Source organism: Podarcis melisellensis (genome assembly GCF_964234715.1).
Source record: "Podarcis melisellensis genome assembly, chromosome: 13".
Lineage (NCBI taxonomy): Eukaryota > Metazoa > Chordata > Lepidosauria > Squamata > Lacertidae > Podarcis > Podarcis melisellensis.
This window is the reverse complement of record NC_138545.1, coordinates 41,052,048-41,076,965: the sequence shown is the minus strand read 5'-3', so window position 1 is coordinate 41,076,965 and position 24,918 is coordinate 41,052,048. Positions and strand designations below refer to the sequence as shown.

At 46.0% G+C, this 24,918-nt stretch overlaps 1 protein-coding gene across 1 annotated transcript; it reads left to right on the top strand.

The window, feature by feature from the left end:
- NMT1 (N-myristoyltransferase 1) lies at positions 1 to 24,918 on the top strand. Its single transcript, XM_081884181.1, has 12 exons — positions 1 to 159; positions 7,502 to 7,610; positions 7,991 to 8,132; positions 8,577 to 8,695; positions 10,124 to 10,215; positions 11,636 to 11,752; positions 12,398 to 12,568; positions 14,257 to 14,365; positions 17,743 to 17,913; positions 19,928 to 20,095; positions 20,375 to 20,512; positions 21,524 to 24,918. The coding sequence occupies exons 1-12, from the start codon at positions 50 to 52 to the stop codon at positions 21,542 to 21,544; spliced, it is 1,467 nt and encodes a 488-aa protein (XP_081740307.1). The 5' UTR covers positions 1 to 49; the 3' UTR covers positions 21,545 to 24,918.

Below are 24,918 nucleotides of genomic sequence, written 5' to 3'. Positions count from 1 at the left end.
GGCTTCTTTTGCGCAGGCGCGGCAGCCGGCGCGGCTGCCCTTCGCCAAGATGGCGGACGACAGTGATACAGCAGTGAGGCGGCCGTCAGGGGAGGAGGAGAACGACCAGCAGCACTGCAGCGACTGCGAGAATGAGGACGAGCACAACTGCAACCGAGGGTAAGCGGCACGGAGCCGGTCCGGGTCGGGCCTCCACTCTCTGGTGTGAGGGGAGCCGCCCTGATACACAACCGGCGGAGGGGGGGGGGGAGGCGGTCCGGTGGGAGGTGGAGAGAAGAGGCGGGAAATAAAGCCGGCCCTGCCCACTTTCCCTTGGTGCGGCGCTTGATTGGCTGAGGCGACTGGGCGGTTGCGTCCCGAGTGGTTGGTTGCTCTGCCAGTCCGAAAGGGGGAGCCGCTGGTTCCTCGCCCGTTGCAGACCAGCGGCGTGACCGCGAAGGCGAAGCGTTTGCCGGGCCTGCTTCGTGTGAGGGATAAGGAGACCCGCCATAGGGAGGGGTCCGGGACCTAGATATTTGGGGGTTATAGGGGGGTGTGAAGGAAGAGGGCTGAAAAGCAGGAGCTTGAGGGAAAGTGTAGCCTGGGCGAAGGAGAGACTGGAACGGTTTTTATTGCATGCTTTTTTGTATAGCAATGCATGTTATTTTGTAGCTCTAAGCGTAAGGTTGGTTCCCCCCCCCAAAAAAAAAAGCTGTTATTGCACATCACGAGTTCCTGTGCCTTTAAACTGCTGGGCGAGGGGCAGAAATACAAGAGTTGCATTTCCACACACACCTTGGCTGGAGATTCTGAATTTCTGCTTCTCACAAAGCTGTTAAAAGAGCCTTTGTTGGGGGCAGCAGGATACGCTTGCCCCAGGCCTTGGAGGGATAAGCCAGCTAATGGGCACCGCCAGGGACCTGGTTGGCGGTGGGTCAGGGAGTGAAAGCAAAACTGGCAGCTGCAACCCAAACGAGAAGCCTCTGCTGCATTCTTATTTTTTTTTTAAAAAGCATTTCTGCCTATGAATGTGCCTTTTTAAGTAGTGTAATTTAACCAATTCATGTGTAGCATTATTAGGGATTATATGAAGTACCAATGGGAAACTTAATTAGGATCAGCTGCTTATATCTCCTTTTTTTTTGTTACTGACATAAATCACCCTTATTTGAAATCACCCTGCTGCTTTTGTGCTGCTTTTTAAATGGTTTCTCAGTTGCTTTCAGGCCAACCTTACAGGATTTGCTCCCAGGATATATCAATCTAGTGCCTTTTTGTTCAACAAGTATGAAAACAGGGACATGTTATGAACAAGCATTTCTTTGAATATGGCCATTCCTCCTCAAAGTCTTCACCCTTGCTGCTAAGCTTATTTTTGATTGTTGTACCTACACAGAGAACTATGGAACTTGGGCTCAAAGAGGCCAAGTAGTCATTAGCTGCACTAGCAGTCTCAGAACAAGAACATCTGCACAAAAGAGACTTGCCAGGACTGACTAAAACAGTATTTGGGAAATGTACAACAGCTGAGGCGCACACCTGTTTCTGAATTCAAATAAGATGCACACTTTTGTACTTGTAACAATAAATGTTTGTTTTGGTGATGTAAGAAAGAATAAGGATGACCTGCATCAAGGAAGCCCATCCCCTGTGTTCTTGCAGGAAGAACTGTTCTGAGTGTAACTCCTGGTGAAAAAAGGAAAGGCAGGTGGCACTGAGCAGCCTCCCCTGTGTACAGGTGCTATGGGCTCACAGGAACATCTGATTATGTAGTTTTATTTTTTTGATGACCCGCTAACACTTCTCTCCCAGTAAATCATGCCACAGTACATGGTTTGAGAATTACTAGCATGGGTAGTAATGCTCTTGCCATTGAGTAAGCCCCATTGGACTCAGTGGGGCTTTCTGCTGAATAGACATGGATATGATTCTGCTATGAGGTGCCTGCAGAGTAGACTCCCTAGTACAAATTTGACTTGTTGGCTTTTGGGAAAGGCAGAAAATTTCCTGGATCACTGCTTGATCTAAAACTGGGGTGGAAAGCATTTTAAATGCAGTGATCTGTTATAGGAGACAGATGATGATGATGTCTTCAAAAGTTAGTAGCTTCCACATACACATACAATTTCTGGCTGCAAAATGCAAAAGAGCTAAGGGGGCTATTTTCATTTACCATAGGCCTGAGTTAGATCCAGATTGTCAAGAAAAAATAATCCGTTAGAGTGTTATAAGAGTACAGTGGTACCTCGGGTTACATACACTTCAGGTTACAGACTCCACTAACCCAGAAATATTACCTCGGGTTAAGAACTTTGCTTCAGGATGAGAACAGAAATTGTGCAGTGGCAGCAGGAGGCCCCATTAGCTAAAGTGGTGCTTCAGGTTAAGAACAGTTTCAGGTTAAGAACAGACCTCCAGAACGAATTAAGTATTTAACCCAAGGTACCACTGTACATACGGTCAAACCAGCCAGTGTCTTGCTGTGTACTTCTTGTTTTTTTATATATACTTGAGGAAAAAGGTTTGTTAAGTACAGGGAGAGGCTGTTTTTGCACTCTATGACCTGAAACAGTTCTTCTATTTCTAAATAGCCCCCAAACATCATCTGAGGAGCTTGCATGTGCTCATTGTGAATGAGCCTCTTAACCACGGTTTGTTTTGAAGACTGAATTGACCCTGTATGTATGAAAGATGAGAGCCACTTAAAATTCAGGTGGTGGAAATGTAGCTATTGAATTAGATTAATCTGTTGAGCATGTATTTTCCTGTTCAGATGAACACTTACAGTACTCTTTTATATCTAATGAAATGATTTGTTCTTTCTGCCCTGCTTGGGCAGGTAACAAAGCGGCTTGTGCATATTTTCCACTCCTTTGTTGCAAAGAGTGCTTAGAACTTGGGGGGGGGGCGGTACAACAACCCTGTCACACAAGTAGGTGGTTGACAGAGGGAGGAATAAATGCCTTTGAAGCAGTAGCTGCAGCACTTGGCTCATCTTTCTAGAGGCTTCTTACCTGAAAAGTTGAGGTTTTTTGGCTTCTTTTATCTCTGCAATAGGTGTCACTGGTTTGTGGACGGACCTTCAGTCATTTAAAGTGTGTCTGTTTTTAGATGACCCAGCCAAAACTGTTTCCTTTTTGTCACTATTATCAGTCACATACAGTGGTGCCTCTAGTTGCGTTCACCTCCAGTTACGTATCCTTTGGGATACGTACGCGGCAAACCCGGAAGTAAATTTCTGGGTTTCATCGCATGCGCAGAAGCACTCTACATGCCACGTGCATGCGCAGAAGCGGCACCTCCGGTTGCGAATTCCTCAGGATGCGGCCTGACCTCTGGAACGGATCCCGTTCGCAACTGGAGGTAACACTGTATAGCTTTATAGCTCTGTAAAGTAGGCTTTTTAATTTCCCCTAAAGTAGGAAGGCGCTACTGACACACTCGGGACCAAATTGTGACACTCCCAAAGTGGTGTAATGGGAACCCCAAAAGTGGTCTTGGACTTGCTGGCAAGGTCCTTTGGGGGAAGGTAGCTTTGAGGCTTTGGCCTAAGTGCAGTGGTTGTGTTGATAATGGTTGGTGACTAGAGTCCTGCAGAGATCATCTGAAGAACTTGCATTAGGTGGTCATGAGCAGCAGGACTTAAAGCTCTGCTTGTTAAATCTTCCAGGTGTTAATGCTTCCAAATGTTACAAGACATGGCTGGAGAAATCCTACAAATCTTATTATAACTCACCCCTATGCTCTGATACCAAACTGGTTTTCTGGTTTAGCTGCTGCCACAGTGGGAATATGCGTGTGAGGCTATCCTGGCTTAATCAGTCTGGTTTGGCTTGCTTCTTGGTTCATATTCCATGTTCTGCTTTGATGTGGTGTAGCACCTATAATCCAGATCTACAAAGTCATGGCTTCCTTCAACATACTGTGGGAATCTGTGGAAGCTGCTGAACTGTGGGTTTTGAGATAGTTATTATTATTTATTGGATTTATATACTGCCCTATTCCCGAAGATCTCAGGGCGGTTCACAAAATCATAATATATAAAATAAATTAAAAACAATAGCCCAATAAAAAACGCCAAAAAGAGCCACATTCTAAAAGGGTATTGGATGTCAATAAGATCAACCAAATATCTAGTTAAAAAGGAATGTAGGCCTGGTGCCTAAAGGTGTATAATGAAGGCGCCAGGCGAACTTCCCTGGGGAGAGCATTCCACAGACAGGGAGCCACTGCAGAGAAGGCCCCGTTCTCGTGTTGCCACCCTCTGGACCTCTTGAGGAGGAGGCACACGAAAGACGGCCTCAGAAGATGATCTCAGAGACCTGGTAGGTTCATATGGGAAGAGGCAGTCCTTGAGGTATTGCTGTCCTGAGCCGTTTAAGGCTTTATAGGTCAAAACCAGCACTTTGAATTGGGCCCAGAAAGCAATTTTTGTTCCTTACATGATACGGTAAGAGTTAAGGAAGATTCTGGAACTTTTCCGATAAAAACAATACTTAGCACGTGTATAGTTTTTTTTCCTAGTTTTAATTGTATTAAAAGCACTTTTGGGTTGAAAGTGCTTTTAAGATATTAAAGTCGCTTTGTTTTTAAAATCCTTACAGCAGCTCCTGTAAGGTAGGTTTTATTATTCCAATTTTGTAGAGGGGAATGGAAAGAGAGGGGCATGCCTAAGTCTTTGTGAATGCATCGGCGAGGGCACATTTGAACCAAGGACTTCAGTTGCTGATGTGGATTGTGATATCACAACATGGGCGTATAATTGAGGCTCTTAAAGCATTGCTTCCATGGCTCCCACTATCTTGTGACCCTGGTGTGGGGGCTGTGTGGATCCTCTTTGCCCTTCTCTTTCGGGTGTGTGTTTCTTGTTTGGTTTTGCTTCTTTCAGTAAACTGGAACCATCCACTCTTGATGGAGGCACCTGATTTGCTTTGCCCTCAACTAGTGGTGCACAATGCGACCTAGATCTTGTGGCTTAACTGCCTGGTGGAAGTGAGTAGGCTTGGGAAGGGCCCTACTAAAGGTTTAGAGAAGAGCCTTCTAGCTTTATAGCTGTCTTTGTCTTGCCAGATCTGGGGCACAAGATACAGCACTGCAGCTGAAGAGTCTCTCTCTCCCCCCCCTCTCTCTCTCCTCTTAATTCCACTTGGGGCTGTGGGGGAAGGTGTCCAGGTTTCCTCCCACTCCCAGACATCATCTAAGGAGCCTGTATGTGCTCATTGTGAATGAGCCTCATAATTCTTAACCATGGTTTGTTTTGAAGACTGCATTGACCCTGTATGTATGAAACATCAGAGCCACTTAAAATTCAGGTGGTGGAAATATAGCTATTATATTAATCTGTTGAGCATGTATTTACCTGTTCAGATGAACACTTACAGTACTTTGTCATGGAGTACTTTCTTTTGCCACTGAGAAACAGTATTTTCACTGCTGTCTCAGTAGGATCATTGCTCCTGTACTAATAACCAGTGAGCATCACATTTTTGAGTGTATGAGCATTTGCAGTGAAGGAGATTGGTGAGATTCTCTGGCAACTGTGACATGAATGGCAATTGTGTGTAAAACTTTCATTGTGTGCAAAACTGCAGAGTGTGATCAGTCTGTGCTAAAATAGCTCTATGCTGCAGTCTGATTTTCTCTTTGGTTCCACTGCAGTGCATGACCACACTATGCCGAGATTCCTTAATATCTAGTCCAGACTTATCCCTCTGGTTTTTGAAAAGATTACTTGCTTTAAGTATTAGCTGTAGATTTGCCAAGTAGGACTTAGAAGCACCTACATTTGACGTAGCGTGGCTCAGCAGTCAGTGTGAAACACTGGAGCAGAGAAGTCTCCGTTGTGAAGCAATGAGTGTTACATTGCAAGGATGTAGATTTTAGCTTAACATTAGAACTTCATAATCTGAAGAGCCAGTCATCAGGCAGCAAGCAAGCAACCCAGAGAAGTTGTAGCATAATGGTTTTATAGTTGAAGCCATGCAAATATCTGTCTGGGGTGCTTCAATCATGTCATTGATTGTTTTCCTGGTTTAGAGGAAGTTAGATTCAAAGAATGACTTTCAGCCTTTGTTCTAGAGTCCTGGAATTCCTTAGCAACTTATGCATGATTAATAAAAGGAAATTTATGCTGCCTTAGGTTCCAGAAAGAAAGGTGGGATATAAATACACTCAATGAACAAAACAAAATAAACTTCTCTAAAAAAAACAGGTTGTGTGTCAGTGCGTCGTGCAGTGTACTACCACAAAGATGAATTGGGTAAAATTTCATATTGAGCACTAGCAAAGCCCAAGAGGCTTCACATAAAATATTCCTTCATCCCCAGGATCTTTTCCCAACAGACGGGTTCTGCAGCAGCTCCTTGGTGGAGTCCATTAGGATTTAAAGTTGTGGGAGAAGCTCTTATCTTGGGCCTAAAGCCAGCTTTTGCTACTTGTTTGGGTTTGCCAGCCATTAACAAACAGCTTGCACACTACTAATAGAGAATGCTGTCTGGTTTGTGTACTTGGCTTGTGCAGGGCTGCAGTGAGGCTCAGTAGATTTTGCTGACACCCTGTGCTGACAGAGAGCACTCCCTTGGAAGATACCCCAGAATCATATGCAACACACAGAATTTCCATGGCAGGCATGTAGATTCATGTAGGGGGACATTTCAAACCAGTGTTCCATGGTGGCATATCAGATGTTCCTCTGTGGAAAGATACTTGTGGTGTGGGAGAGTGGGTGCATTGTGGGTACAGGGAACTTATTTTAATTTTTATACCTTCCTTTTCCTGAAAACAAGGCCAATATATTATTTTAATCCACAATAACAAAACAGTGATTAAGAAGAGCGACAGATCGCGTGCTAGAGGATTACTTTGCAGCTTAGGTAAAAAAAGGGGATTGCAAAGAATGCTCAAGGTATATTGTCTTTCGTCTTTGCAGCAGCCACCATTGTGCTAAATTAGACAGGAGTTACAAGCTAAGAGTGTGCACATTGTGCTGTGTGGATAGTCCATAACTGTGTTATAACTAGTCAGTGCTGGTGCAGTATTGTCAGGGCTTCTCCCACAAGCGGTTCAATAAAGTCTCATTAAGGTGGAAAAATGGGGCCGAGGCAAAATTGCAGAAGACCTGGTCGCCTCAGATAACTTGAGCAAATGAATCGTGTCACATACTGCAGTCAACCCTTCTTTCCCAATTCCTTGCAAAACTGGAACACAGAGATACCCTCCTTCCCCCACACCACAAGAAGCTACAGATTGTGTGAAGTGCACACATTTATTCCATGCAATTTAGTCTGTATAATTTGGGGTTCCAGCCTTGCAAGATGGAAGGAGTCAGAGCAGTGGTTTCTTTCTTCCCGTACATCCACTAAGGAGCTAGCTTGAAAGAGTGAGTTTCCCCAAGGTGTATTGGTCAAAAGAGACCACGCAGAAGCAAACTGTGACTTTGGCACCCGGCCCCAGCTCCCTTCAAGCCCTGCTCTTAGCAGTTGATCTGTAAAGTCCCATCAGTCATGTTTCATTTCTTCCTCAGTGGCTTAAGCCCAGCTGATGACAGTGGGGGGAAAAAGAAGAAAAAGAAACAGAAGAAGAAGAAGGAAAAGTCGGATCAAGTTGATTCAGCCCAAGATCAGACAGTAAAGGTAAAAAGCAAAAATATTTTGCAACAGGTTGGTCATGTTGAACCATCCTCCCGTTCTCTTCCACTCCCTGAGCCTCCCGTTCCCTATACTGTGTTCTTTTTTGGGTACCCATAAAGTTAAATTAAGAAAGGCTGGTGGGGATATATGCAGGGGAAGTTCTATGGGGACTGGTTGACCTACATTGTTGCATTTACATTTGTTCTGTTTTCAGTGTGGGTAGATGAGGAATGGTGGGGGTGGAGGGCAGTGTAGGCTTTGAATGTTCAATGGTTTTAAGGGGTAGCAGGAGAATGTCCTCTCCAAAATTTTAAACTTTCAGGGAGGGGGGAAAGTAGGACATGGTGGTCAGTTGACTCATTGTGCCTTTGGTGTCTTTGCAGGTGACCTTGCCAGCAGAAAGAATGCAGGAGATTCAAAAGGCCATTGAGCTGTTCTCCGTAGGACAAGGACCTGCCAAGACAATGGAAGAAGCCACCAAACGCAGCTATCAGTTCTGGGACACACAGCCAGTCCCCAAATTAGGTACATAATCTTCTCCTTTCCACTTTTTCTTCTATCTATCTGGCTGGCTTTAAATAGTCTCAAAACATTGGAGAGATCTTTCCAGCCTGTTACTATGCCAATTTGAGCAATGGTTCAGCAGTCCCCAACATCTTGTGCATTCCCCAAACCTCAAGAAACTGTGTAAATTGTGTGAGTGGTCAAGCTGTGTGATGTTTCAGTCCCAGAAATGGGATTGCAGGTAGGCTGGGGAATCGGAGAATGTGGGCCCTTGCAGCAATGCTGCAGGCAGGATCTTACTAGTTCTCTTGGACAGAAGCATATGGGACCTGGAAGAATTGGGGGTCTGGAGGCTGAAGTTGCCCAGGAAACTGTGCTAATGCATGTGGAGGGCTAGGAAGGTCCCTTCGGTAATTATTTGTCATGCATGGCAGCACTCCTCTCTCTTTCTCCACCCATTCTCAGGAGAAGTAGTGAACACTCACGGACCCGTTGAACCAGACAAGGACAACATCCGCCAGGAGCCCTACACTTTGCCTCAGGGTTTTATGTGGGATGCTCTGGACTTGGGGGATCGAGGTGTGGTGAGTAGGGATGCAGCAGAACTAACCATCCTAGAAGGTTCTCCTCTAAACCATCTCCACCAACCTACCCCACGGCTACCATAGCATCCAGTTGTTCCATCTCAGGATTCTGACCACTTGCATTCTAAGGCTTTCCACAGCTTCGCTAGATGATCCATATTTCTCTTCTTTCCCTCTCCATTCCGTGTTAGGCTTTTCTTCTGTTGTCTTAATTTTGAGCATGCCGCTGTTCCTCTTTCTTTCTCTCCCTTTGCCCAGAGATTCCTCCTGAAAACCAGCTAGGTTTTTGTGTGGGTAAAGTTTGTCATAGGATTAATCTCATAGCTTTAAGCTTGGCTGGCTGGCTTGAGTCAACTGGATCTCTTCCTGCATCTCTGCATTGTTCTGCCTTGTCCACTTCTCTTCATTTTGCCCTTGTTTGTGCCATAGTTTTTCCATGTGGCCCAAAACCTTTCCTGCTGATCATGTAGAGCCTACCAGCACTCTTAAGAGTCAATTTTTATTGACTTGTTTACCTTTTAAAGATGTTATTATTGATATAAACATTTACATATATCATTTAAAACATGCACACAATTTCATAACACTTTGTTTTTTTGTAACATTGACCTGATCTTTTTATCTCTTAAAAACTGGCCCTCTGTTATTGGTTTGAGACCCAAGACTACACTCGTACATCAACAATGGTTTGATGTTACTTGGATGAGTTGTAGCAAGGCTGAGCAAAGCATTGGGCTTTGCAGTCTCCCCTCTCCTGTCACTATGCAGCCAGGGAAAGGACTTGTACCCAGAGATGGATTTTGCTTTCCAAGAAGGTTAACAACTTCCTGTCGTATGAGTCGGGAATCCTGGCTGAAAACAAACTGGCTAGTTAAACAAGCCGATTGCATAACCCTTGTCTTGAAGTTGGATTGTTGTGAAACTTTGCAGGGGTTTGGTTTCGCTGTCAACAAGTTACAGCTTGTTGTGTCACACAGACCAAGAATCGTAGCTTAAAACAAAATCACCCCCCTAGCTGCTAAATCACAGTTGAGCATTGTGTGTGAATGCAGCCTTTTTGTCCCAATCTCATTTAAAAAAAATGTTTGGTACATTGCAGCCAAGACACACCTGTCCCCTTAAACTACTTTGTCATTGTGTAGCATTTTTTGTTGTGTCAGTTGTGTCAGTACTTCGCAGGGTAGTTGTTACGGAGGTCCTTAAGATTCTTCTGCTGGTAGGCGATTGAGAAGATATGAACTACAAGTAGAAGTTGAAGTCGGGTCTTTCCCAGTCTGTGTCTAAAGCTATTTTAATGTGCTGCTAGTTTCCCCTGCAGTGGCTCTCTAATAATTCTCGCCACAAGTGTCCTTTCGGATAACTCTGTTCTCTTAAGAGGCAGCTTTGCTTCCTTAAGCAGATTATGCTTTTCTCTCTTGGTTTCTTCAGCTCAAAGAGCTGTACACTCTCCTGAATGAGAACTACGTGGAAGATGACGACAACATGTTCCGGTTTGATTATTCACCAGAGTTCCTCCTGTGGTGAGTTAAGGGTCCGTCTGAATTTCTCTGCGGTGGTCTCCATCTGTAAAAAATTAATACATAAGAATCAAAACTGTCTCCTTATGCTGAAAAAACTAAAATATTGACCCAAGGTCTTGACTTGCCAAACATGGGTCACTGCTACCCCATATGTAAATCCCCCTTTTCCAAGGGTCAGCGGCCACCTGTTAGCTCAATTGGCTAAAGCGTGGTTCTGATAATGCCAGGGTTGTGGGTTTTGATCCCCATATGGGCCACCTGCATATTCCTGCATTGCAAGGGGTTGGATGATGAGCCTCAGGGTCCCTTCCAGCTCTACGATTCTATGCCTGCTTCTGTTCTGATAGTTTCAGTTGGAAACAGTAGAAACAGGGAACATATGTAATGTGGGTACATATGTGTGGGATAAGCTGGAACTCATGGAGTCAATCGTTGTCAGCCACTGAGTCAAAATAGTGATAGATGAAGAGAGTTTCTCTCCAAAGGGCACACCGCCATACCAAGACAATTCTGCAGCCTCTGCAATTTATACAAATCAAGCATGTTTGGGTCATTTGTTCTACTGTGCTGTCATGCAGTCCGCCATCTCCTGGCCACTAGGAGTCTTGTTTTCTTCTTCCCCAGCTACCCCAGTTCTGAAATTTTACTGGGCATATATACTGCCAAGCCTATCCGTAAAGCAATGAAACTTGCAGCTGGAAATTTGACTTTTTCATTGTGTGACGATCTGCCTTTACAGTCGTACCTCGAAAGTCGAATGGAATCCATTCCGGAAGTCTGTTTGACTTCCAAAACGTTCGAAAACCAAAGCGTGGCTTATGTTTGGCTGCAGGAAGCTCCTGCAGCCAATCGGAAGCCCTGTCAGATGTTCAGCTTCCAAAAATAGTTCGCAAACTGTAACAGTCATTTCTGGGTTTGCGGCGTTCAGGAGCCAAAACGTTTGGGAACTAAGCTGTTCGAAAACCAAGGTGCGACTGTATACCACGGTAGAGGGAACCTGTAACCCTCAAGATGTTGCTGGACTCTTAATACCTATCACAGAATTATATAGTTGCAAAGTTGGAAAGGATCACGAGGGTCATCTAGTCCAATGCAGGAAACTTTAGCCCACCCTAGGGCTCGAACCCACAACCTGAGATAAATCTTCCCACCAAGCTATATCGGACCATTGGCCATGCTGGTGGGACTGATGGGAGTTGGAGTCCCACAGCATCTCAAGGGCCACAGTTTCCCCATCACCTGCTTTATACTGCCATGCTAAGTGTATCTGCCATTTCAGTATTACCTGCCTGGACTGCAGGGCCTCTTGAAGAGGTTTCCCCCGGGCTTATTACTTGGCAAAGCGCCCTGCGCTTCAGTAGCAATCTCACGTGGACTTTTGGATCAAGATGTCTTTGACGAGACCCCGTGTTTCTTTCAGGGCTTTGCGTCCTCCAGGCTGGCTGCCCCAGTGGCACTGTGGTGTGAGAGTCATTTCCAGCAAGAAGCTGGTTGGCTTCATCAGTGCTATCCCGGCTGCTATACACATATATGACACGTAAGTCAAGCCACACACTTCTATCTCTTGACTTTGGATGCCCTTTGTGGATTAAAGAAAAGGTTTCAATTTGAGCTGGAGCCATTTTTCACTGTTTCCGCTCCGTAACCTTTCAGATGTGCAGGGGACTTTTGGGCATGTGCAGAGTGCTTTTTAAATTTTGTGCTGCAAAAAAGCCGCGTGGAAAAAGTAACCAGGCTTGAACCCCAACACCTCTCGTGTTACAAGTTACGTAGCGGCTGGGATCTTCTGGGGCTCTGCAGGCCTTTATAATAACCGGGTGTGGGTGAGGTAAAATATTGACTGAATAGTATTGCCCGAAAACAGCCCAGTAAATTGGGGTATGCACAAAGAAACAGTGTGTGGGGTGACGATAGGGACTTCAGCGTGGATATGAGACTTAATAAATCCAGCTAAAACGGAGGATTTGCAGAAGAGCTGAGGGAACTCCAAAAAATGTATTTGTGAAAAATTGTGTTATGTGTTTTTATATTTTTGTATTGTAAAATGAATAAAATTTTTTTTTTTTTTAAAAAAGAGACTTAATAAATCCAGGACAGTCTTTCCTGCTCTCCTTCAGATCGCTTTTCAAAATGTGACAGAGAAACTGTTCTTCAGAGTTGTTGTCTTTCTCTTCCTCTGAAGGGAAAAGAAGATGGTAGAAATAAACTTCCTTTGTGTGCACAAGAAACTGCGTTCCAAACGGGTGGCCCCTGTGCTGATCCGGGAGATCACCCGGCGGGTCCACTTGGAGGGGATTTTCCAGGCTGTTTACACTGCCGGTGTGGTACTGCCAAAGCCTGTTGGTACCTGTAGGTGAGTGTCATTTCATTTCATATATTGAATTTACATACCGCCCTATACCCAGAGGTCTCAGGGCGGTTCACAAAAAAGATCATAGTATGGGATGTTGATTAGGTCAAGCAAAGGCCTGGTTAAAAAGGAATGTTTTTGTCTGGCGCCTAAAGGTGTATATAATGAAGGCGCCAGGCCAACTTCCCTGGAGAGAGCATTCCATAGACAGGGAGCCACTGCAGAGAAGGCCCCGTTCTCATGTTACCACCCTCCGGACCTCTCAAGGGGGAGGCACACGAACGAGGGCCTCAAATGATGCTTGCAGGGTCCGGGTAGATTCATATGGGAAGAGACGGTCCTTGAGCTATTGCGGTCCTAAGCTGTTTAAGGCTTTATAGGTCAAAACCAGCACTTTGAATTGGGCCTGGAAACTAATTGGTAGCCAGTGCAGTCGAACCAGGATCAGTGTAATATGCTCAAATCGTAATGTTCCGGTGAGCAGCCTGGCTGCTGAATTCTGCACCAGCTGAAGTTTCCAAACAGTCTTCAGAGGCAGCCCTACGTATAACACATTGCAGTAATCTAACCTTGAGGTTACCAGAACATGGACAACAGCAGTTAGGCTATCCCTGTCCAAATGGGGCATAGCTGGGCCACCAGCCGAAGCTGATGGAAGGCACTCTGGGCCACTGAGGCCACCTGAACCTCAAGTGTCAAGGTGTCTTACCTCGGCTTTACTTTTTTCTCCTCAAAGGTGGCTTCTGAGTTCCGCAGTTCTTTCCCTCATGTCAGCTCTCCAATAGCATCCTGTCTTTTGCCAAACCTGTCAAACGCACTGTGGCGTTTGCCTCCTAGGATGGGTCATAAGGAAAGGGTTAAAATGGGTGTGATGTGATCGGCCAGTGAGAATGCAAGGGGGTAATAAAAGTTAGAGTGGGAGGTTTTGAAAGTCAGTTGAGTTGAGAGTTGAGGCTTGGGAGTTGAAGAAGGAAGAGGGAGGTTTAGGTGTGGGTTAGTAGAGTTGTATTGTGAGAGAGAGGAATTGTGAGGTGGAGTCAGATAGATAGTTGGAATAATCAGTTTGGAGTTGTTATGAACTAAGAATAAGAAACTGCCAAGTAAAATTAACTGTAACCATAAGCTTGTTCCTGCATTTAAAAAATAAACTTGATTATTTGTTTGTTAACTACTGACTGGACTCCGTGTGTCCCCGTGAGATACGGGGTGGTGGCAGCGGAAAAAGCAATTGTAGTGGCGGCACAGGGTCAATAGACCGTCAAACATCCGGGGGCCCTGTGTGTGATCGCCACACACACCTTCAAGTCTCCTCTTTCCATGATACTTGTGCTGCAGCTGCGATAGGCAAGGGAGATCCTAGAAGTATCACAACTGCCCAGAGAGCAGGGCTCCATCTCTAACCCCTGACTGACTGGATAACAGGGGGAAGAGGGATGCCGGGAAATAAATAATAGGGCTTTCTTGCAAGAAGAGCTTCAGCCATTGTTCTGGCAAGATGATTGATTGTGTGTGTGTGTGTGTGTGTGTGTGTGTGTGTGTGTGTGTGTGTACCTACCTTTCTGGGCCTAGGAGTAAAATGTACCTCCACTTTTAGGTGATACTGAGTTAGGCCTCAAGTTACTAAGGCTTCCGTGGAGGAATGATGGGATCCGAGTGGGATGTCTAACCAGGAAGGCTCCTCTTTCCGGCAGGTACTGGCACCGGTCCCTGAATCCGCGCAAGCTGATTGAAGTAAAGTTTTCCCACCTGAGCAGGAACATGACTATGCAACGCACCATGAAGCTCTATCGGCTTCCGGAGGTCTGTGATGGGCAGGGCAGTAACCTCAGTGGGGCCTTTGTGTAAGAATCTTTCAAGCTGAGATTGTACATTTGCCACACTTTTCCTCACGCGAGCGAGGCAAGGAGTTTCAGAGCATGCGGGGACCCCGACCTTTCTGCACTATTTCCCCACGCCTCACAAGTTCCATGTACAGTTGTACCTTGGTTCTCAAACTTAATCCGTTCCAGGCGTCCGTTCGACTCCCGAAACCATTTGAAAATGAAGGCACGGTTTCCGATCGGCTGCAGGAATTTCCTGCAGTCAAGTGGAAGCCACGTCAGACGTTCGGCTTCCGAAAAATGTTCGCAAACCGGAACACTTCTGGGTTTGCGGCGTTCGTGAGCCAAAACGTACAAGTACCAAGGTGTTTGAGAACGAAGGTATGATTGTATAAAACCTCACTCTGGGCCCAAACCAGATTGCATTTAAATGAGAAGTACCTTGTGAGCTGAAGCCTGAGCTGTACCTCTTGAGGTCAGGAAAGATTTCCTTCTCACCCCAATCGCATCTCAGCATGAGTTTTTCTTAGGTTCTCCCCCGCCCCGTTCTCCTTCCTCAGTACCACCAGAGATTATTCTGCATCTAGAACAGCAATCCCAAATCTTGCCAAGGGCACACCGGAGTCCCGCGAGAGAATTGCACACGAGCTGTAAAGAAATAATTACAGGCTCCTCTGAGCCCAGCTCATCCATCTGCAGAGAAGATTGCCAGCTGCATCTCTGCGCAAGTTGTTGTCTTGGCCTTGCCTCCTCCTAATCATTCTCTTCCATGGCTGGATAATTCCGCAACATCTCTGCATCAGAATGTGATTGGAGCATTCAGTCCCTCTTGTAGCGCAGGGACCACAGGTTTGCTTATTTGGTCTCCAGAGAAGGCAGTGCTCTGGGCTTGTTTCCTTCGAAATCTAAAGGCACACACTGCAGAAGCATCATTCACAGAGGAGGCAACCTCTCCTGTGTGGGGAGTTCTCTCTCATAAAGGTAAAGGGACCCCTGACCATTAGGACCAGTTGTGGACGACTGGGGTTGCGACGCTCATCTCGCTTTATTGGCTGAGGGAGCCGGCATTTAGCTTCTGGGTCATGTGGCCAGCATGACTAAGCCGCTTTTGGCGAACCAGAGCAGTGCACAGAAACGCCATTTACCTTCCCGTCGCAGTGGTACCTATTTATCTACTTGCACTTTGACGTGCTTTTGAACTGCTAGGTTGGCAGGAGCAGGGACTGAGCAAGGGGAGCTCACCCCGTTGTGGGGATTCGAACCGCTGACCTGATCGGCAAGCCCTAGGCTCTGTGGCTTAACCCACAGCGCCACCCACGTCCCTTCTCCCTTATACCCTAAAACTAAAGCTTGCACATGGAGGATGGCACCCTTAATTTCAGAATAGTTTGGGGGGGGTGGAATGTTGACCCATTTGACAAACCACAGAGGGGCAATAATAAATAGACAAATGTTTTTTTAAAAAAGAACATTGGTCATTTATAATATTCTGGAATGGCACATTTCCCGACAACATTCATCCATATGATCCTTTTTCTGTTCTATACTGTAACATGTATGTATATTCCTTTAACAAGATAATAATTAAAAAGGTGCTGGGGGGGGGGGACAAAGAAAAGGCTTCTCTGTAGAGTATAAGGGTGAACTGCTCTTTTTTTAATTCGGGGAAAAAACGCATCAGCCGCCAGAAATGTTGGAAATGCAGATCAAGAACCAAGATGGTGGGTGATACAGTGATTATGTGCCCCCTCCCCCACCAACATTTTTTCAGAATTTTTCCCAGCATCAGATTGGCTACTAACGCAGAGTGGGGGTGCTTCCCTTTCCCTTCACTTGGAGTATATGTCTAGCCTGGCATGGAGCTAGAAGATGGGTGGCCCTACGCTTGGACGGGTATTTAGACAGCCTTTGACCCTTTCCTGGTTCTCTGGCTGTAAATATTCTGATTCCAGAGTCGATCAAATGTGGTTTGTTGTGTCAAAGTATATCTCCTTGAAGTCAGGACATAAGGAGGGTTCACCTTTTTTAATTGGGAGAGCATCAGGTCTCCGTAAGTTAAGCTCAGCTCTGTGCTGGTGTTTCCGGCTGCCGTGTGGAGTTGCTGGGCAAGTGGCCATCTCCCAAGCTCACAGCTGTTCCCTGTGCTGATTGGGTGATTTTTGCTACCCCTTTTTAAAAAAAAACCTGAAATGTAATAGAGGGAAATCTTTCAATTTGCGAGTGGCCCTGGCACACAGGTGATTGGGCACTGCTTGGTAACAGTTACAGGGTGGCAACCATGCCATGTGAACCACCTTAAATAGTTGAGGCACATCTTTTGAGTTTACCCATCATACCATAATTGCAACAGTGATTTCCAGAAAAAGAAGTTCCACTGTGACTCTGGGCAACTCTGCACTAGCACCACATTCTGGGTTGTCGTAGTGCCCCTTACTTCTCCCTGCCAGTGGGCAGCAAACTAGCACAGAATCTGATCTGGTAAATGTGTCTAAAGGAGTTTCCACCACCCCCAATGCCCTTAAATGCACTTGGTCCCCCAAGAAAGCCTTATGTGGCTGCTTCCTGGATCCCATGCATGCACCCTCCAGAATTGTCCTTATCTAGTCACTTCCCTTCTGTGCCTGGGCAATATGATTAGCTCAATATAAGATTCCTTTCCGTCTGAGCCGCCCCAGGGCCAACACAAAAGTGCCTTCACTGGCCAGGACTGCAGTCTCCAGGCACAGGAATGTGCATGCAGAAGGGTCATCCACGTAGCTTTGGGGACCCTGCGCATAGGTTTGCTTGGCACAGAAGCTGCGCAGCACAGGCGCTGCATTGCACAGCTTCCACAGCAGGAGGAGCCAGAGAACAGGGCTGTGCAGTCTTTGATAAGATTTCTCTGCTGGGGTCACTTTGGAGGGAAGGCACCCAGCATTGCTTCATCGCAGAAGGAGAGCGAAACAACAGTCCCAAACAATTTTTAGAACAAATTGCTTAGAAAATGTTGGAGAAGGACGTGGTAGTAAAGGGCACCTGTGGATCTAGTTTATTGGGGTTCAAACTTTTTCCATTCCCTAGAGATTGAACACCGGGCATCTTGGCGGGTATTCAGCTAAGCTTCCATCAGCGTAGACCCCTCAAAATTAATGAGCACAACTCAAGTCAGGCCCATTCATTTCAGTGGTTGTCCTTGCAGTAAAACTTAGTTGAAAACCACCCTTGTCACTGAGCCACAGCCCATCCTCCAGCGGTCCTGAGGGTATGGTCTGCAAACCGCCAGTCTAGCTGTGAAACCCTTCCTTCAATTTTCAGCCAGGATCTCTGGTCCCCAAATGCCTTTCTAAGCAAACCCTTTTCCTCTGACTCTTCCCCCAGACTCCAAAGACCCCAGGGCTGCGGCCGATGGAGCAGAGAGACATCCCTGCTGTGCACAAACTTCTGGCTGAGTATCTGAAGCTCTTCAACTTGACCCCTGTCATGAATGAGGAGGAGGTGGAGCACTGGTTTCTACCCCAGCCCAACATCATAGACACATTTGTAGTTGAGGTGAGGAGCGCTTTCCCCCCCTGTCGCTTCACAGCCAGTGAGCAGAGGGCGGGGAGAAGGGGTTTGGGAGTTCTGCAGAGTCTGTCTCCCCTGTCCTGCGGAATATGAAGTAGGACAAATTGCATGCAAGTGGGCAGATTTAGATAACTGGATGCACAATAATAATATAAAAAATCAGTGTCACATCTTATGACCTTACTCCACAGACAGAATCAGGATCCTTAAATACATTCGTACCTTGGAAGTCGAACGCCTTGCCAGTCGAACGGTTTGGCTCCCGAACATCGCAAACCCGGAAGTGATTGTTCCAGTTTGCGAACGTTCTTTGGAACCCAAACGTCTGTCGTGGCTTCCGCGGCTTCCAATTGGCTGCAGGAGCTTTCTGCAGGCAATCGGAAGCCGCACCTTGGTTTTGGAAGTTGAACGGACTTCCAGAACGGATTCTGTTCGACTTCCAAGGTACCACTGTACATGTTTTTAAGTATAGAAAAAGCCGTACTCTTTTGGGATAAAGACAGCTGAACAACTGTGTGAAGTGAATATATGAAGGGCATTGCTGTACTTGCAGTCAAATTGAACAGATTTTTCACGCATTCAAGCTGAATAAGGTGTTAGAATGGATTTTGCTCTTGTAGACGGCTGGTGGGAGGGAATGCCTATTTTAATGCTCTCCCACATCGAAGAATATCATTGTAAATCACTGGCTCCCAAACTTGTTTTCCCATAGAGAACTTGAAAATTGCTGAGGGGCAGTTAATGATTTTTCTTCCTGTTGCAGCAGTTGCAATGTGCTAGATGCTGCATGATTTTTAATTGTATTTTTATTGCTTCGTTTATGTCTCACGTATTTTATTGTATAGGCAACCCCCACATTTACGCGTGTTCAGTATGTGTGAGTCCGCACACACATGTATTTGTCAAACCTGGAAGTGACCCAAAAATGTCACGAGAAGAGGCAGGGCAGGAGCAGAACATGGTGTCTGCCGGCTTTTTCAATGTTTCAAAAACACGCAATTTCACTTAAATGTGCAATGCCTGTGTAAATGGGGTGTGCCCGTATTACAGTTTGAACTCCACAGAATTCAAATTGTAATACAGTAAATTGCAATATAAGAAACAAAAGCAATAAAAATACAATTAAAAACCAGCACCAATATTTCATGCGCTGTCTTCAGCCACAAATCCACAGGTATGCAGTTCCCCTGGATGAAGCTTATGGACCATCGGTTTGGGACTGCTGCTGTAAATTCAAAAGCAACAAGTATTCCCACATCAGTGGAGAGGTTCTAGCTCAGCCCATTCCTTGCTGTGCTAGGTTTCTGCATGGCTTTCCCCCACCCGCAGTCCGAAGTTCTGTCCATTAAGAGTCATTGCCATCTTAATTCCCGATCCATTTTGTTTCTTTTCTAAACCAGAATAATATTGTACCGTATTTTTCGCTCCATAAGAAACACTTTTTTCTTCCTAAAAAGTAAGGGGAAAGGTCTGTGCGTCTTATGGGGCGAATGCACTGGATGGCAGAGTGATCCCTCGGCTGCCGCTGCAGTCGCAAGCTTAGGGATGCTTCCATGGCTCCCGTCTGTCGCTCGCTGTAAAGCCAGCAGAGCAAGAGCCCTGACACGCTCTGCGCAGCTCTTGCTTTAAAGCAAGAGCCACGCAGAGCTTGTCAGCGGCTCTTGCTGGCTTTATAGCGAGGAGGGAGGAGCAAGCAAAGTGAGGCGGAAGCCTTGTAAGCGGCTCTCGCTTTACTTGCTTTAAAACAAGAAAAGCCAGAGCAGCTTATACGCTCTGCGCAGAATATATCTTTCTTGTTTTCCTCCTCTAAAAACTAGGTGCGTCTTATGGAGCGAAAAATACGGTAATTGGAGAGAAGGGAGGAATCAGATCTTCTTGGAGATCTGAGTTGGAGAGGGCAGGCCCGATGGCAGATGAAGCCCCCTTGCTTCCCCCACAACTGAAGTCTGACAGAGTCTGGGGGATTTAATTCTAAAATGTATCTCACTGTTTACTTCAGAACACTGATGGGGAGGTGACCGACTTCCTGAGTTTCTACACCCTGCCCTCCACTATTATGAATCACCCAACCCACAAGAGCTTGAAGGCGGCCTATTCATTCTACAATGTCCACACCAAGACACCACTTCTCGACCTCATGAACGATGCCCTTATATTGGCCAAGATGGTAAGCTGCGCTCCTTAGTTATTTCCTTAATGTAACATTCGGGGAAACGTGCTAAAAACAATCTTGTTTATCAGAGCTCAATATATATGTTAAGGAGACCCGAGGAGCAGTACAGAATTGATAGTCCTGAATATCTGAGTTACGGGTTTTTTTTAAAGCAACGTTCTCGCTCTCATGGCACTTGAGTGGGAAAAACTGGCCTATTTTTTCTGGATCTTAAGGAATTACAAAGCATACAAATAAGCCCAATGTCTCTCCCTGCCGTACCTCTTTGTGCAGAGGGGCTTCGATGTTTTCAATGCACTGGATCTCATGGAGAACAAGACCTTCCTGGAGAAGCTGAAATTCGGGATTGGAGATGGAAATCTGCAGTATTATCTCTACAATTGGAAATGCCCCAGCATGGGGCCAGAGAAGGTAGGTGACCATTGCTGTAGAGCAGGGACGTCCAACACCTTAGAGACTGCGATCTACTCTCAGAAAAAAAAGCAGGCAGTGATCTACCCCTTTTGGGGGAGTTCAGGTCATATTTGTTGACCTTTTTTTAGGGAGGAGAGTCCCGTTATTTTGGGGTTCAGGTCAAAGTTGTTGACACTCCTGTTTTTGGAGACAAAAGGAACAAATTTTAGTAAAGAGGAATGGGGGGAAACACCTAAAAATCGCAAAGGAAACAATCTGCCTCTCTGCGAAAACTCCAGCAACCAAGCGCAGATGGAGGATAGGGATATGCCCGGGGGTCTCAGGGCGGTTCACAGAATAAAATCAATATATAAAACCATAAAATACCTAATAAAAATAGCAACCCAATAGCTGCCGCCCCCAAACAAAAAAACACATTTCGTTGATGTAAATCAGATAAACCAAAGGCCTGGTTAAAAAGGAACATTTTTGCCTGGTGCCTAAAGGTGTATAGTGAAGGCACCAGGCAAACTTCCCTGGGGAGAGCATTCCACAGACGGGAGCCACTGCAGAGAAGGCCCGTTCTTCTGTTGCCACCCTCCGGGACCTCTCGAGGAGGAGGCACACGGAGGGCCTCAGAAGATGATCTCAGGGACTGTGTAGGTTCATATGGGAAGAGGCGGTCCTTGAGGTATTGCAGTCCGGGGCCGTTTAAGGCTTTATAGGTCAAAACTAACACTTTGAATTTGATAGCCAATGCAATCAAACCAGGATCGGTGTAATATGCTCAAAGCAACCTGGCCGCTGAATTCTGCACTAGCTGAAGTTCCTGAACCATCTTCAGAGGCAGCCCTACGTATAACGCTTTGCAGTATACAGATGCATCTATGCGCTTCTTGGTCCTTGCCACTGTAACTGTTGGGGCACAAGGCCTCTTTTGTGCAACTGGACAGCTTGCAGCCATTCACGAAGAAACAAAAGTTCTCAAGCTTTTCTAACCCTTCCCCTTTATGCCGGTTATTTCCATAGGTTGGCTTGGTGCTGCAGTAACCAGTAATATCTGGAGAAGTGCTGGCAAAGCCGCTGAAGACAGGCTAGAGTGGAACTGCTGGCCGTTGCCGTTCAGATGTCTATGGAAGTGCAACCCTCCTGCGGAGGAGCTGGCGCCCCCCTACACTGGCCATGCGGACCGTCCACTGACACTTCTGATGATTGTACCATGCGCCTCGGAGTGCGCCGACATGTTAGCATCAGCACTTGGCCTCTTCTCCCCCCCTCCCCGCCCCGTACAACCACGATCAAGGGAATGTAACTGCTGAAAAACTAGCTCACAATTGGCATATATTGGAGTTAACGGGTGAATAATAATAATAAAAAAATATTATATATTCTATACTTTAACCATGTTTGCTGTTCAGCGGAACTGGGACTGGAACCACGGGGTTGCTTAGCTTTCTGTTGTAGAAATAGCGTTGCAAATGGCCCAGATTGCCCCAACCATCACCAGCAAAATTAGTGTTGTGTGGTGCATCCCAACACCCAGCTATATCCAGTGTTTCTCTTGTAACATCCAAAGCACAATTGAGCTTCAGTGTGAGTTTTCTCTGGTCTGGTTGCCCAAGGCTGGTGCTGGTTAATGATGTTGGGGTTTGTTTTTTTTAAAAGCCAATTTTCTGCCTTGTGCATGCAGCAAAGGGCTAACGTGCTTAACGCTCCTTTCAGCTTTTCTTTTGGAAAGAAATAAAGGGCTAATTTAGTGACTTACGGAGCTGTCGCAGAACTGAACTCTTGTGGGATGATGTATGTAGCTGTCCCATCTCTCCTGTCCTGGACTTGCGCGAAGGTTTGTCGCTGCAACACTTGACTCTCCAAACTGTTAACAGCCTGTGCCTTTTGGCTCTTAAAATCCATGTTGGCCATGCCTTGGTTTATGGGAGCAGTTCTTCATTTCCCCCCTCCAAGAGATGGGAGTTATTTGGGGCTTGCAATGTCTTGGAACTACAGCTCCACCCCATCTGTGTTTTCCTACAACAGAATCGTACGCACTGCCTGTTTTTCAACCTTTCCTGAGCTGCAGCATCTCCCTTCTGCTTAAGTCAACTAACAGTCCGCTTGTACTGCCCAGCCCTGAAAAGAACATTTTTGTGCTCCCTTCTGTGAGAATCTGCTGATATTATGAGAAACTTTCCTGGCAGTTGTGCCTGTTGCCTGTCCGCATAAACCCATGGGAATTTCATTCAAGCTATCATGGGAATGGCTGTCTGTAACTTTGCCAATGAATGCTTGCAACGGGAGGCAGACCATATTATGTTGCTGCTGTATCTGTTACCGCAAGGTTATTTTACTTCCTGAAGTTGGGAAGATCAGGCCTTCATTCGAGGGCTTCTACTCAGCGACCTCTTTCAAGGAAGAGGCTTTCCAGTTTCCCAGTGAAAATGTCACCCGACACTAAGGAGATATGTCTTTCTACGCCCACCCTTGCTGCCCGTCTTCCAAAATCAACAGATTTTCTATCTGTGCAGTGAACAAGATGGATGGGCCTTGTCTTATAGGGGGCTCTCTCAATTTTTGCTCCGGTGGGAAACGGGTTTTTCAAAAGGTCTTCTCCATATCTGCAAGGCGTTGGAAGTCATCTGCTGGAAAACAAGGATGGCTGAAAAGAAGCAGGGACCGTGAAGAAGAGCAGGAGGGAGGAGTTGGCCTCCCATGAATTAAAGAGGTGCCACTTGGATCTGTGAAAACCCATCAGTGGCGTTTGTGGTGGGAGACAGCCACTATTCAAGGTCTGAGCTGAGATCCTAGGAAGGGTGTACCTTTATCGTAGCCGTCAGTGGCTTTTATGTTGTTGTTTTTTAAAAAATATACCATTTATTATAAGAAATTCACATTAAAAAATACAACACAATTCAATGAAATTTGCTAAGAACTGGCTAAAAAATGCAACTGTATCCCAAATAAAAATAAGCAGTGTACACAAGGGGAAAGGGTCAAGAGTTTGGACAGGCTTAGGAAAACTTGAGTTTTTAAGAGGCATTTAGAAGTCGTCATGGTCCCTGCCTCACAGATTTCCAGAGGGAGGGCATTGCAGAGGATGGCCTGCTTCCCCATTGCCAGCAAGGGTTCTTGGGATACCTCACAGGTCAGTTTGGTTTTCATTGAAGGAGATGCTCTGCTGGCTATCCCGGTCCTGTGTTGTTTAGGGTTTTAAATGTTAACAACAAAACCTGTAGTTTAGGCTGGGGAAACCTGTGTCTACATCCTTGGGCTGGGGAATCTGTGGCCTTCCAGCTGTTGACTGCAACTCCCACCATACCTAACAACTTACCATGCTGCCAGGAGTTGATGCAGGTTGGGAGTCCAACATGAACTGGGGACACCACAGGTTCGCCTCCCCTAATCTAGGCCATATCCCGTCAGACTGAATCTCCATAGAGAAAACTAGCATACATAAGGGAGAAGGCTGGACTGCAACCAATCTTCCTCACCTCTAGCTTCTTTGTATAGTGGAGCATCCATTTCTGTGAGAGACTACCCGTTCTCTGAAATGGTACAATCCAGACACATTTACCTGAGTGAAAACAGGGGTCCAAGTGCAGTTCCTTCCACTGCTGGGCAGAAAAGGACAGCATTATCTAGATAACGTGGCACCTCCTCAAAGTGCTATATCTGTTGCAAAAGGTGTGTATCTCATTCCTTCCTTTGCCGATGGCTTTATACCCAAGCATTGTATTTTGGAAACCGACCCTCCTTCGTGAAGACTGATTCATAAAGACGTAACGGTTTCGAAACACGTTTGGAGGAAGAGGAAATCCCCCTTAAGCTAGAAACCAGCGATTGTGCAATTCTTGTGTCGTAGGCTGGCAACGCCTGCAGCTTTTAACCTGCTTGTGCAGTTGACTCAGAGCTTGTTACGTCACCCGGGGAGGTTCAGTAGAACATTACGAAAAGGATCTCTCCCATGATCTGTGCTTGCTTTGTCCAAGTTGCCTTTGCGTCTTTCCACGGTCAAGTGTATTGCTGCTTTATTCAGAAGGAATACCTTCATTTCCACCCAAGAGGGGATTGAGAAAACACCCCTTGGATTTCCAATGCTTCGAAAACCTATCGAGAACTATAAGCCTGAAGGCAGCAGCTCCTTCGACAGGACATACTTCTGGCACTGAGAGAGCACTGGAGTTTCCCTGGCTAATTCTCGTTTGCTTCGCAGACGTGTTCCTAGCTCTAGATCCTGTATAGACTTTGATAGGCCCTCTTCTCGCATTTTGCCCTTGGTTTGGGGTCCATTTTAATTTTGGACACGCTTTTGAGGTGCGCTGTGATGAGGACACGGACATCCAGCCTGGGCTTGTGCATTTCTCTCTCTATATATTGCAGTCTCTGTATATCATTCTTCAAATGTGATAAATGTGTAATATTCCTTTTCA

What these genes read in the sequence shown, in the direction of transcription:
- NMT1 (XM_081884181.1), top strand. Translation starts at nt 50, where the DNA reads ATGGCGGACGACAGTGATACAGCAGTGAGGCGGCCGTCAGGGGAGGAG. An exon ending in AAGCCTGTTGGTACCTGTAG is followed by an intron (nt 12,569 to 14,256) that starts GTGAGTGTCATT and finishes TCTTTCCGGCAG; the next exon opens with GTACTGGCACCGGTCCCTGA. An exon ending in AGCTCTATCGGCTTCCGGAG is followed by an intron (nt 14,366 to 17,742) that starts GTCTGTGATGGG and finishes CTCTTCCCCCAG; the next exon opens with ACTCCAAAGACCCCAGGGCT.